Consider the following 14,583-nt stretch of genomic DNA (forward strand, 5'->3'; position numbering starts at 1 on the left):
ATCTTTTTCACCAAATCCTCTTTTTATTTCTATTTGAGTAACTTTTTTACTTTTACTTGAGTACAGTTTTTTTTGTTGTTTTTTTACTCTATCCATCTCTGCATTCAGGCTCAGTACGAACGGATGTGAACTTCAGACAGAAACAGGATGTCATTGGAGACTTTCCAGCAGGGGGCGCAAAGGCAACACTGCACGTCCTGAGAGGTTTAGTGAAACAGAACAGAAGAAGGCACTTCCTGTATGTTGTCTGCTGTGCCGTGTTTTCACATAAAATTACAGGTAAGACGAATTAACGAACCTGCGGCTCTCCGCGGACTTCTTCATTATGACTGAGACTTTTTTCATTTTAGCGAAACGTGCTGGAATTGCATTGGTTTCTTAAAATATAGCCAGAAGGTAAAATAAAACGTGTCTTAATGTTGAGTTTGGCACCTTTTTATGTGCCATTTTACATCACATTTGTGAGTGTAACATCTGAACAGGTGTGTCGCCAATTAACGAGCCCTTTATGCTGCTGACTCTAGTAGCAGGGAAAGCTAATATCCTGAGTCCAGTTTAAAACGGTGACATTTTCATTCATTTATCTTACGAATCCTAAACAGGTGACAGCATGTTCACATCCGGCCTCTAATCTAAACTTTTACAGTCAGACTAACCTTTCGGCTCACAAAAGTTACCTACTGGTGTGACTTTTGATGCGGTGTAAAACTTTTCAGTCTAAACTCCTGATTTAAAGCTGTACTCCAAAACAAACGTAACCAGCTCGTTTCAAGAGCCAAGTCCCACCACAAACAACCTAAACAACTTCTGCTTTTGTTTTGTTAAACCTGCAGTTAGGACAGCGCAGGTTGCTCTAAAACATCTGCTACAATAAAGACCTTATACTGCCATAAGCTGCACCAGATTGCATCTGCAAATCCTTACTAACCAAAGCTGACGTCGCTCATCAGCCACCCTCTGCTCAGCCCTGGTGAACACAATGTGTTTCTTTTGATCCCTCTTATTATTGTCGTGTTATTCGGACAGACTTGGGAAAAGTTTAGTATTTCCAATGTAAGCAACCACAGAAAAAGATAGCAGAGATTCACAATTTAGCGGCTAATTTCTTCTTGCTGATAAAGTGTTGACCTCTTTGTAGCTGTTTCTTTAAAAAAAAAAAAAAAAAAAAAAACTTGGGCTGGCCAATAAATCCTTAGCGGCAGACATCGACACGTGAGCAATATAAAGTAGAAAAATACATCAGACAGAATGTTCAATCATTTCACTGGACTCTAAGCTAGAACCGCACAGCATTCTGGGGGATGTAGGCAAAGGAAAGGCTTTAGCCTCCCAACCTCTCGCGGCCAGCTAAGCAAGGTGGGTGGCAAGAACCTGCTGAGTAACTCGCACTGAGGCAATTACAGGTTTCACCACCTTGCCTCAGAACTGCTTAAAAAATAAAAATAAAAAAACGGAAGTGAGGGAAGAAAATGATTGCAAGTCACTAATTTGGCAATGTTTCGATATCGACTGATATGAAAACAATATAATGTGATGTGTGTGTTTTTTTTTAAGCCATATCGTCCTGTCCTATTAAAAACCTGTTAAACCAGATCATTTTTTTCTCTGGTCTTTCTGCAGTCGTTGGCCATTTGTGATCCATATGAGAACAGCAGACACCACTAGTTTGTTGTTGCTGTTGTTTTAAAAATATCATGAAGTTAACATCTTAAACCTTTAAGCATCCTACAGTAGCAGTTAGCAGGTGCAGCACCACTAAAGCTGTCATACTTTTGTGTATATTCTAGAATCTAGAGGACTTAAAACATTACGTTTTCTAATCTCACCAGTTTTCTAAAGGTAGTGTCAAATGTTAAAACTACAAAGTTTTAACTTGTGGTTGAAACCACAAGTTGTACACAAAGTTCAACTTGGCTGTACTTTGTTCAGCCTTCCTGCAACCTAAATAAACTACAGACATGTCTTCGTTTGTCGTAGAAAACGGCTTTTAAATTGCTTCTTGTTAGGGCAACTAATAAGAATTGATCGCTTGATCTATCAGTTATTCTGATGATTAATTGAAAAAAAAAATTGTCACATTCCGTTGATTTTTTATTTCAGCCTTTCTGTATATAATATTATAAATCAAAAGATGCAAATAAACAAATAATGCATTTGTTTATTAAATGAGAACACAATAAACACTTCCTAAAAGGCAACAAAATAGCTTTCCTTCAGTGGACGAAGGATGCATCTGCAGCTAAAAAAAAGAATGACCTCAGGATGTGAAAATCTCAGCCCTTGTTGCTTGACTTAACATCAGTGCCGTGTAAATCTGATCTCTTGGTTATTTTCTTTATTAATCAATAACAATTGAATAGCAAAAGGTGCCTAATATGGTTTTCTTTCTTTCTTTTTTTTTTTTACAAAACAGTTCGGTAGAACGTATTTCCAGACAAAGTTTGTTTTTTTAATGTTAAGTGCAAAATGTACCTACTTTGTTTGTACAGTTTTGGCTAAAATACTGTCTGTCATTCTTTCAGTCTTTTTTTGAGTTTGTATGCTCCAGTCATCAATTAATCGATTATTAAATTAGTTGGCAATTATTTCAGTAATCGGTTTGTCGCGATTAATCTGAATGCAGAATGAATGCAGTAGCATTAAACACAATTAATTCTGCTTTTAAATGATTTGTCAAAACCAACAGTTGAATTAGTAAATGTAGCAGCCAGGAGGGGGCCCTAAACGGTCAGGAAATGTCCTCATGGCCTTGCTGTGTCTTTGTCCAGAAAGGTTATGTTTCTGTTGTTTTGATCTCAATCCTCTTTAAGTGTGCGCTCGGGTTGGAGTCCCTGCTAATGCCCTGCAAAGCCCTAGCTGGCCGCTAGCTGGCTGTTTAAATGGGAAAGTTTCACCGTCACCTGCTGAAGGATTGTCTTAGAGGCCCATCTGCTTTTATTCACATGCTGTCTGTCACTGTGTGTTCGTGTGTGTGTGTGTGTGTGTGTGTGTGTGTGTGTGCAGGGATGGCTCAGTGGGGGGCCATCTTCTCCATAGTAGCTGCTCTCGGCGGAGCGGCGCTGTTGGCCTCTGTGCACAAAATCGATGAAGGACACACCGGAGTGTACTACAGGTGAGCCGAAAGGATAACGTTTCGCTTTGCCCAGAGAAAGTTGAGAGCGGCGGGAGGAATCTGAACAGTGAGAGCCAATAATAAAGATTCCCCACATGCCAACTCTGCTTTGTTTATAGGGCTAATAATTATTACCACCTGCACTGACATGCCTGTAGCGTACTATAATGAATGAACCTCTTTATTTTTCCCTTGCTTCGGTGGACTGTTGATAGAAACTGACAATATCTTGTGATTCATATTAAAGTTGGCACACATTGGTAACGTTTGCCTTGGAAGTCTCTCTTATCTCAGTTACAGTGAAGCTGCTTGATTAGGAGCGGGACATTTTCTCCAGTCAGAGTTTAGATTCAGTGAGCAGCTGAATAGAATAGAATAGAAGTGCAGTGAAGCACTGCGTCGCCTGCGAGGCGAGCATTTTGGAGCTCCCGTCTCCAAAATGCGGGCAACCCTGAAAGTTATCAATGCTTTTCATCCATCTGTAAATATTTATTTATTTATTTATTTTCTTACGTGAATATTGCTCTGAATCTGCCCTTCTTGTGAATCCCAGGGGAGGGGCTCTTCTCACTGCCACCAGCGGACCTGGTTTCCACCTTATGCTCCCGTTCATCACCACCTACAAGTCTGTACAGGTCAGTAAGACTAGAACGGGCATCTCAGAATCCTCTCTTTTTGTTTTTAAGATTAAAGTGGCATATATCAGTGTCATACAGGTCCTTGAGAAGTGATATATGTGGATATGCTCTGAAACGTAAGCACCAAACATTTCATAAAACGCTCTAAACTCTAGAAACGTCTAGATGATAACAATAATTAAATATTATTTTATCTGTAAAATCACAGCAGTTTTCCTCTTTCAAGATGTTTAAGATTATTTCATTTCGAGAAGTTCTCATTGAATACAGACACAGCGTTTTATTCATATTTTGAGAATTTCAGTTGGCAACCCGAACACACCTGAACAAATTGGGTAATCTGTTGATGACAATGACAAATAAATCTTATCTATCTTAACGGGTCGTTTTTATCAACACTATGTGTCCAACGCCTCGGCTCTGCAGGTTTTTATGAGTGCGCTTTAATCAGGTGGGAGCGCTGCTAAAAGTAGCTTTCTCATTGCAAGTTACAAAAATAGAACACAAGATAAGTTTTTTTTTTCATATATATGTAAAAAAATAAATTTGCCAGTGGAGCTATAAAATGTTTGAAAAGGTCTTGAAATAATTGAACTGGTATTTGAGGAAACATGGCATATGTCAAAAATGACCTCAATACACGTTATACACGAAATAAGATACACGTTTACACTTATTTACAATGTTTTTACAACATTAAGTACAATTTTCCTCAACTCCAGATCATTATCTACTTAAAGGGAGAGGTTTTTAAAAATATATATCTTACCGCCACATAGTCCATTTTATAGCACAATCAAATAACTATTACCTTCAGTTGTTAGGAAAATGCTGTATGTATCAAAAACAATTTCAAAGAAATTTGACTCCCCATCACAGCCGTATCTGACGCCTGGAAATTGGCCTCTGTTTCTTTAAGAACCTCTTACACTTTCCCGACACAACAATGCTTCTCCATGCCGTCTGTCGATGCCATTTACAGCCGTTTTTAGGAGCTCAGCAGACGCGCATTTCCAATAGGTGTTTACTAATTGCTGCTGCCGCTAGTCTGGAGGAGCTGAGTGGGGGAGCGCTGTTCTGTGAGACAGAGCTTTGGGGAAATAGGCGGTTCATTGTTTGAGGAACCGTTAAGGCAAACCTGAATGGTTGCCACGGGAGATTTAAGGATTTATCAAACATGCATGAAAGAATCAAATCAACACTCCAGGAATGTTTTTGATGAGGGAATAACATTATAAAATGATATAAAACTCCCAAAAAAGTTTATTTTACATAAGACTCCTTACCATCTTAAAGTATAATTGGAATGAAGACAAATTCATGTTGAATGTAGATATAAAAATGATGCCATTCTAGATTTTTCTTTTTGAATAAAAAGAGAGAAATACGGTTGAATTAAAACTGTTTTTTTTCTGAAGGATGCTTTTCATACAAAGCCTTTTTAACTCCAGCATTATTCTAATCAGTCATTTTCACTGCCATTAACATGTTTCTCATTATACCAGAGTTAAACGTTAATATGTAGAACAGAACATTTGAACACTGGGTGTATGAATCAAAGTAAAACTGAAAACCAGACCAATCAACAGGGGACTGCCAACTGAAAATTGGGACGTCTGCTGTCCAAGAAAAGCTTTCCACTTGGCCAAGGCCTTCTCGTTAAGTAGTGCGATGTCTCTGTCATGGATTTGGTCTGAAAGGACTTCTGTTTCTCTGTCAGGAAGTGCAGTGGATGTGTGAGATGTGGAACTTAGTCGTCAGCCATGAGCTATAAAGCACCTTCAGTAATTTTGTCTCTTGGGATCGTAGTTTATGGATGTATTTTTGATAATTACCAGGCGGTAAGGAACGGCTAACCACCAGGACTGGGCGTGTCTCCACTGGGGATTTTTTTTTTCTTTCGTATTTAATGTTTGTTCTTAGAATGAGTCACTTGTGCGAATAGTTTCTGAGACTTTGCCACACAACTTTTATTGTTTTCTGTTACCCTGTTGTTATTGATATGTACTTGCACTGTTTCTTGACACGAGTTTCATAAAACAGACGTCAAGCAAGTCCGTTTCATTAACTTTTTTCACAGATACAGCAGCTTAGGACTGCTCTAAGTAAAAACCAAAATCTTGTTTCATCACAGATGAGATGCATTTAAGTCCAACTGACTCTTGAAGTTATGACATAAAACAAGTTTTTATATCTGGCTGAAAAGCCAGTTAATTTGGTGATTTCAAATGTTCTAAGATATTCACTCTGGAAACTAGACAAACTACTAAAAACTTTGTTTGCCTTGAGAATGTTTTAACGGGGCTGTGGATTGTTACTCAACCTGATGACAAACACAGCACACCTATCAATACCAAATGAGAAATGTACTGCAGACTAGTTGAAGCACTGCCGTATTGTCTGAAGACATCCAGAGAAAGACATCAGTTTGCTGAGATTATGGCAAAATACAAATAAATGCAGATTAAAGAGCCATTTACTTCATTAAGATACATGGAACGTCTTAGTTTACAGCTTGTTGGCTTCTGTTGAATGTGTGGACAATTGCTTACTGTGTGGTGTCTTCTATCTTTGAATTTTTGTGTTTTTTATGATGTAAAGCACAGGTGTCAAACTCCAGTCCTCGAGGGCCGCTGTCCTACAGCTTTTAGATGTGCCACAGGTACAAAACACTGGAATGAAATGGCTTAATTACCTCCTCCTTGTGTAGATCAATTCTCCCAGCCTTGCTAATGACCTAATTATTCTATTCAGGTGTGGTGCAGCAGAGGCACATCTAAAAGTTGGAGGACAGCGGCCCTTGAGGACTGGAGTTTGACACTCCTGATGTAAAGCTTTAAATTGCATTGTTGTTGACCGATTGATCTGCTCATTCGAGAACTTAGCGTTTGTCCAGATTTGTTTAGGTACCTGGCCAAATGTGAAAAGGTTTTCTCTTATGATCTTGGTCCCACTTATTTACCGATTTTGTTTCGTCACCCAGTGTTTTATCATGCAGCAAAGTAGAACACAAATCGTTGCCTCTTCATGTCTGGATTTGTTGGGAGAATTTTCTCTTGAAGAAAAGAGAATGTTTTGACTTCACCCACATTTGTGATTAACACATCTTCTCTGTTGCAAATCAGTCACACAAAGATAATATTGTGATGCATCAATATTTAATTTTTGCATCACATGTGGTTGCTATCACCTTGGCTTCGCTAGACAGAGAAGTTTTCAGATGCTCCAATCAATTAGGAGGACGATTCATTGGATGAAACAACGTTGCATCAGTTGTCTGCTTTCCAACTTTGTTGTACGTGCAGAATTTCATTTTTGTTTGGATTATGTTCCTGGCCAACAGTAGCTTCGTTTCCATGACAAAACATTGTTTACATTCTGCTAATGTAATCTGTTGATTACGATGACAAATCTTATCTTAATGTTGAAAAAACACAACTTGAAATGACTCATGACTGAGTTTGTTCACGTTTTAAGTCCTAAAAGCACATGCTGTGCCATCGTCCTCCTAACGCTTCCTGTCGTCGTCTTCGTCTTTTCTGCCAGCCATAACTTCCGATTGTTGATCACATGACCTGTGACACAAAAAGTGTTTCCATCGCATTTTTGTGAGATACACTACTTTTGACACAGCATAAAAACCACCTCACCCTAGCACACCAACTTTTTATCAAGACACGTGAGTTTTTCCGAAATTGTTGTTTCCATTAAGCAAATTCATTTTCGTTGTTTCAATTTGTGCAACTATATGGTCAATGGAATGAGATGCTTCTCCACTGCTTTTCTTACCATAGGGGCATTGCACAAATTGTTTCACATCACTAGGCATATAGGCTGCATTCACACCAGCCCTGCTTAGTCCGCTTTAGTCAAAGGCTAGTTTGTTTGCCTAGAAAGTCTGTTTTGTTTGGGGAAAAGTGTGAATGCGTAATCAAACTCTGACCCAGACCAATAAAGGATACTCTGGTCTGTCTAAAAACTGAGGTCTCAGTTTGGTTGAGGTGAACTCTGGTGCTGTTCAAATGCAAATGTGAATGCCAAGTGAACCGGACACCGCTCTCAAGATCAGGAAGGAGATTGTACTGCAGTGCATTCTGGGTAAATACATCCAAAATATACACGAGACTCTCGTGCTAGTGGGAGAAATGGCTTGTGGTTTTTTACCAAAGAAAAGAAAAATCTACAGCCACTAAAAACTCACACCACTCGGCTTTTGGAGCAGGAAGAAGGAAGTTGTGCTCAGTGTCGTCTTCAGAGGGGTTTTTTTGTCGTTGTCTTCAGTGGTTCTTTTTGCAGCGCCACCACAGGTGACAAAAGGGCACAGGTTTTTCAAAGGGTTTGGTTGGTCTCACACAGTGCAGTGTGAAAATGTAACAAATGTTGCAATTGTGGTTCCCAATCGAACAGAGTCTACCAGACTACCAGGTGTTAAAATATCCATATATTCACACTCCTACTGACTGCTGAGGTTGAACAAGCCCCACCACACTGGTCACAGTACACTTCTCAGTAGCACACAGTGCTGGTGCTTTCTGGACACGCTCACTTCAGCACACTGGACCTTGTTGGCGCCAACTGGATGTGTCATGTCTAAGTTTTTGATCCTTTAGAAAGATATTCTTTAGGGCTGCTTGCTTTACTTAGGCGCTAATCATTGCCAAAACAGGACGAAGATAAATTCAAGCACATCTGTACCAACTTAAAAGCAATCAGTCTGCTTATCAGAATACCAGAGTGATTTCAGATGGACTCTTTCACAGCTTCATCTGTGCTTGTAATGTGATCGAGCTGAAATGAGGTAGGGGGATTTTGTGCCAACACAAAAACAAGCAAAAACTGCAAAGCTAGCAAAATGACTCATGTGTTGCTGCCAAACCTTTTGGCTGGAACTGTGAGTCTGCTGAAAGAAGCTTATTTTCCCAGACATGGGTAGAAAAAAATGATGCGTGTAAGAGGGACCGTAAACTAAACCTGTATTGAACTGTAATCTGCAGAGACCCAGACAGCAGAGCATCAGCTTTCTGTTGTTTCAGGAAGGAAAGTTATGACCTTTCAGCTGTTGTCTCGCTCTCCTTTGTTTTATAGCAGTCTCAGAATCCAATTGAACAGGCTATTGCTTTTAGTTCTGTTTGCTGATACTCAGGCTCTCACTAGTTTATTTTCTATGAATGTGTTGCAGAGTTGTTCTCTTTTTAGTAAACAGTAGCAGGCCTGTCACAATAACACATTTTTCTGGATGATAAATTGTCCCAGAAGTTACTGCGATAAACGAAATTGTTGTTTTGAAATTCTTTTCAAGTAATATAACAGGAATGGCATAAGAACGCAAGAACATCTTTCAAAGACCAACAAACTTTAATGAACATTTAACACTGGAACTGGAAGACGTTTTATGTCTCATTTTAATTGATCATATGATTAGTTTATCACTTCTTGCGACTGTAGCTCTGTGGGGAGAGTAGTTGTCTTGTGATCGGAAGGTTGTAGATTCGATTCCTGCCACATGTGCAAGGTACTTGATCTCAAATTGTCTACCGATCTGCGTATCGGTGTTTAAATGTGAGTTCGAATGGGTGAATGTGACTCCACTGTAGAGCACTTTGAGTGGTCAAAAAGATTGGAAAAGCGCTATATAAGTTCGGTCCATTTTCCATTTGACCTCAATAGCAGAAGAAAAATCAGATGGAGGACATGAGGAAATATAACAGAGTTTGTAACCATGTGATTTTTCACCTTCAGACGACACTGCAGACTGATGAGGTGAAGAACGTACCGTGTGGGACGAGGTGGGTTTTCTGTTCCCGTAGGCTACAGTAGATTTGCCGGTGTTAATAGTTTTGTGGGGGTGTCGTAATTGCACCCCCCCCACACACACACACTACACGCATAGCTTTAACTCATACATGAACAATTTGCTCTACAGTCATTAATTTTTTCAAGGAGTGTTTGGTGAAACCGCTTTGATGTGTGCTTTCTTCCAGTGGAGGAGTGATGATTTACTTTGACCGCATTGAAGTGGTGAACTACCTCATTCCATCAGCAGGTACTTAGTGATGCCATTGTTTTGGGTTCAGATGCACACCCAGAGTCCTCTGTTTGGGAAAACCCGCTCTTCTTTCTTTTTTCAGTGTACGACATAGTGAGAAACTTCACAGCAGACTATGACAAAGCTTTGATTTTCAACAAAGTGCATCACGAGCTCAACCAGTTTTGCAGCGTTCACTCACTGCAAGAAGTCTACATCGGCTTGTTTGGTGAGTAGAGCTATGCTACAGATTGAGTATATGTTAATCAAATATTGTAATTTGTGTTTTTTCATTTCTTATTCATATGCATTTTACATTTGAAAGTGTTTTTTAACAGTGTGTATGGCTGACTAAGGTGAAAAACAGCTGTAGGCACTGTAAGCTAAAAGGTTAGTTGCGCTAACCCTAAGGCAGGGGAACCCAAAGTCGGTCTAGGAGGGCCGGCATCCTGCATGTTCTAGTTCTTTCCCTGGTGGTAGTAACAACCTTTTCAGCAAGTCAGTGTTCTTCTTAGGCCTTTAATGAGCCATCATTTGATCCAGGTGCGTTAAACCAGGGAGAGAACTAAAACATGCAGGATGCCGGCCCTCCAGGACCGAGTTTGGACATCCCTGCCCTAAGGCATTAATGATAAAAATGAACTCCACTAACGCTAAAAAACAAACGTGGTACTTAACGGAAGCTAATGCTAAAATTGGACATGCTACCACGTTGAAAGTTTCTTGGGGAAAAAAAGATGATGTGACGAGAGGAAGCAGAACTGTTGCGTGAACAGTCTTTACCCACTTCAAAATAAGAGCATGAATATAAATGTCTAAGTACTTCAAGAACAGTCGACGGCCCAAACCTTCAACACAGACGTCGGACTTTATCCAACTGAAAGTTTACAAAACATGTACGTAAATTAGCGCCTGAGAATTCATCCCGAAATTTTAATTTAGGGGAAGCTTACAGTGCCAAACTTTCAAAGTTAGGAAAAACGCTGAAGTGGTAAACAAAACAATAGCCGCACTAGAAACATGTGACTATTTGGCATTTTGTACATAAAAAACTTTTAATGCACCGTTCTAAAAGCAGAATCTCTCTCCTCAAGTTGTACTTTGTTTTGTTGTAAGTGAGAAACCAGTGGTTTCGTTTGGGTGCAAATGAAGCCAAAATATAATATTACTTCTCCTAACTGAACAGAGCTCTGACTCTTTCTTTTTACTGCTTTTTCCAACAGACCAAATCGATGAAAATCTGAAGTTGACACTGCAAGAAGATCTAACATCTATGGCGCCTGGCCTTATAATCCAGGTACAGTAAGACCACTCATCAGTTTGGATGAATGCTCAGTTTTTGAGATTTACTTTCAGGTCAGTGGAGTGACACGAGATCCTGCAGCTATATGACACTCTGAAACAAAAAAGTACACCACCACCTGAAAGACACTTGGGATTGGCTCTGATTTATCCAATTTCTCTGAAGTCGAACATGTTTCTCTTGGATTGTGTCTGCATGAATGTTAATGTTTTTTCTTTGCTAAAATGATCTTTCTGGTTGTTTGTCCTGAAAGAGTTCCTCATAAACATGGTATTGGTCCTTGAAATGTTTTCACCAGCATGAAATGATCAAAAACCACCCAGAACTCTGTTTGATGCCGTAACACTGCCGCAGAGCGGGGCATGCAAACAAAGCTAATGAATTTGAGGTTGAGAGTTATGCTAGAAAATGTTTTTTCCTGTTGAACTTGTTTTAAATATACAATTTGGGGGATTATAAAATGTTTGAATGCTTTTGGAGAAAAGACCAAACTATTAAGCAGGTTCTCCGTTTTTCACAAGGGCATGTTTGGACGGCACCTAGGATTACTGCTGACGTCGTTCCACCCTGACAGTGTCACGAATCTTTGTTACCAGCAGCAGGGAAGGGGCTTTTTCTGGACTGTGAGATGGAGAGAAAATATCGTTAACAAAATACAAGTCATGATCAGGCTAGTCCTCAAAAACAACATATAGCTTCAAATTTAGTTTTCAAATTCAAATGTTTTCAGGTTAAATGCTTCATCATATACATACACTATTGTGTAATGTCATGGCAATAGCTCGTACTGATTCTGCTATTTCAGCAGACTCTTGTTCTGGTGCTTAATTCATTTTGTGCCATGATGAACAACATCAAGTATTTTACTCTTTGTGTCTTTCATGTTTAAATTTGCACACTACTTTTATATCTCCAGTATAAAAATAAACTAAATAACTGTGGGTCCAAAAATGTAGATTTTTTTTCTTCTCCTCTTTATCCTTCTACAGAGGTTGCAGGAAAAAAAAACACATTCTTGTTGATCAATGTTTGAAAGGCAGCTTTATAACCAATAACTCAAGAACTTGTAGACCAGGGGTCTCAAACTCCAGTCCTCGAGGGCCACAGTCCTGCAACTTTTAGATGAGCCTCTGCTGCACCACCTGAATAGAATAATTAGGTCATTAGCAAGGCTGGGAGAACTGATCTACACAAGAAGGAGGTGATTAAGCCATTTCATTCCAGTGTTTTGTACCTGTGGCACATCTAAAAACTGTAGGACAGCGGCCCTTGAGGACTGGAGTTTGAGACCCCTGTTGTAGACCGACACGAGGCAGGATCTATTTGTGAAGTGGAAGGAAACTGATGGACGTTTTCACATCCGAAAAATGTGAAAAGAATTTCCAGTTACTCCAGACAAAACATCTTTCCATGCTGCTTTTAAAGTTGTAGTTGCAGTCGTATTTCATTCCTTCTAAGGGAAATCAGGCATTGGTAGAAACCAGGGGACAAAATGAAAAGGTTACAAGTTATTGCTATTGGAAGAAACCCAATATTTTCTCTCTGCTGAGATTTTATGGCTTCCATGAGTTCCCAGTGTTTCTATCCTTCCTGGATCACTTATCATAATGACTCGAGACTTTGTTTCTTCAGGGGAGACTAAATGTTGCACAACTTTCTGAAGCTATAGTCCCTCTCACTCCTCTCCCAAAATCTCTATTCACCAACTTTCACCCACAGAAATGCTCACATTGTATTGATTGTGAAATGCTCCACTGGGACTAAGAAGACTCGTGTGTTTTTCCCCTTTTTCCCCTAAATCAGTTGAAATAATAATTACAGTCTCCAGAGGAGGTGATGGTCAGGGGAGTTTATAGAGATTGAAACAAAATAAACATTGTCCCTGGGTTTGTTCAAGGTCTTTCTCTCTCCTTTTTTTTTTTTTTGCAAGTCCGTTGGTTAAACCTCTTTTTATGGTCCTTTCTGGCATGTTGTGCTTATTTCTCATCTCAAAACTGAAACTTTTGTCTCTCTCTCTCCATCAGGCGGTGCGAGTCACTAAGCCCAACATTCCTGAGAGCATTCGCAGGAACTACGAACTCATGTAGGTTTCTTTTTCTTGCTTTCCTGCTGGGAAATGGTCAAATGTTTTTTTTCTTCTTACACAAATAGATATTATGCTTATCTAACTCCCACTGCCGGGAGTGGGAGTTAGATAAGCCATGGCACAACCGGGTGCCATGGTTGTGGGAGGAAGCTCTTTCAAGTCTGTCCCTAAACATGCAAAATGACCCAACAGCGTATGCTTGGTCATGGAAAAACACCGATTTCCCAAAAATGAAGCTCTTCCAGTTAGCCACAGATATAATGGATGTGAATGCATCTTGGACGTGTTTTAAAAGACTCGACTATTCACAGGTATTTTATGCAGGAAGCGTGCACAGATGGAAAACATCATCTCCTGCATCGACAAAACTCAAGTGAAGCAAAGTATTTTAGGGTCTGTCAGGTATAAGTAAAGACTGTGATGTCAGCTCCACTGTGACAGACAACAAATTTGGCATGCTCAGAAATAAAACAGGAAGTTGAATAAAGTCAGGCTAATAAAAGATCAGATGCAGAATTTGGTCAGAAATTCCAAGGATATCGTGTTTGATAGAATTTCCCCATTCATTCTAATGTTTGAAAAATAACTTTATCTTTAAATTAACTTTGAAGGCTATTTTTTTTTCCATTTTATAAATATCCGCTACTGTCAGAACTTGTTCTTTCTGGTTTTCGTAGCGTCCTTTTATTTGTAATTGACTTTTTTCCAGACACTACAAGTATATCCCAAAGTTATCCATCTATTGCCTGCAGTTTGTGGGTTTTACATCCCAAAGACATGGTTTTGAAATTTAATGGCATGTACCATTCAATCTATAAACACAACTTAAAATACTGCCAAGAGTGGTGAGAATACCAACAAGACTACTGGCAACTGAACCTTACATAAGAACACCAACATGGAAACAAATATTTCTCTGTGTGTGTTTGAACAGACTCTTCGTGTTAATAAACCTAAACTCAAGTATTTTTATTTGTTTGCATGTTAACTTGGTCTGGTGTGAGTCATGTGTGCAGAGAATTCAGCTTCAGATGAGTTCATGTGTGTGGTATGCACAACTATTGTCTTCCCAATCTTGCCCCCTTTAGAAACTTTCTGTTATTGATTTTCCACCTTTCCCAGAATCAAGCCATTTCTTCATTCTGAGTTTGGAGGCAAGAGGTGGCTCTTCCTTCAGTTCATCATCAAGCCATCCAGTTTCTTCACTTTGTCATAAAACCATCTAGTTCCCTCACTTCGTCATAAAACCGTCTAGTTCCATCACTTCGTCATAAAACCATCTAGTTCCCTCACTTCGTCATAAAACCGTCTAGTTCCATCACTTCGTCATAAAACCATCTAGTTCCCTCACTCGTCATAGAATGGTCTAGTTCCATCACTTCGTCATAAAACCGTCTAGTTCCATCACTTCGTCATAAA

The 14,583-nt window shown here is 39.4% G+C and overlaps 1 protein-coding gene across 1 annotated transcript in view; it reads left to right on the plus strand.

The window, feature by feature from the left end:
- Positions 1 to 200: 200 nt before the first annotated feature.
- The window catches only part of LOC102226237 (erlin-2), a 29,931-nt gene continuing 15,548 nt past the window's right edge, over positions 201 to 14,583 (plus strand). Inside the window, exons 1-8 of the mRNA XM_005802137.3 lie at positions 201 to 279; positions 3,004 to 3,112; positions 3,666 to 3,747; positions 9,490 to 9,536; positions 9,732 to 9,793; positions 9,879 to 10,004; positions 10,999 to 11,072; positions 13,103 to 13,161. Coding sequence (XP_005802194.1) covers positions 3,006 to 3,112; positions 3,666 to 3,747; positions 9,490 to 9,536; positions 9,732 to 9,793; positions 9,879 to 10,004; positions 10,999 to 11,072; positions 13,103 to 13,161 — 557 coding nt within the window. The 5' untranslated portion in view covers positions 201 to 279; positions 3,004 to 3,005. The remainder of the gene's footprint in view (positions 280 to 3,003; positions 3,113 to 3,665; positions 3,748 to 9,489; positions 9,537 to 9,731; positions 9,794 to 9,878; positions 10,005 to 10,998; positions 11,073 to 13,102; positions 13,162 to 14,583) is intronic.

The sequence above is a fragment of the Xiphophorus maculatus genome, chromosome 11, assembly GCF_002775205.1.
Source record: "Xiphophorus maculatus strain JP 163 A chromosome 11, X_maculatus-5.0-male, whole genome shotgun sequence".
NCBI lineage: Eukaryota > Metazoa > Chordata > Actinopteri > Cyprinodontiformes > Poeciliidae > Xiphophorus > Xiphophorus maculatus.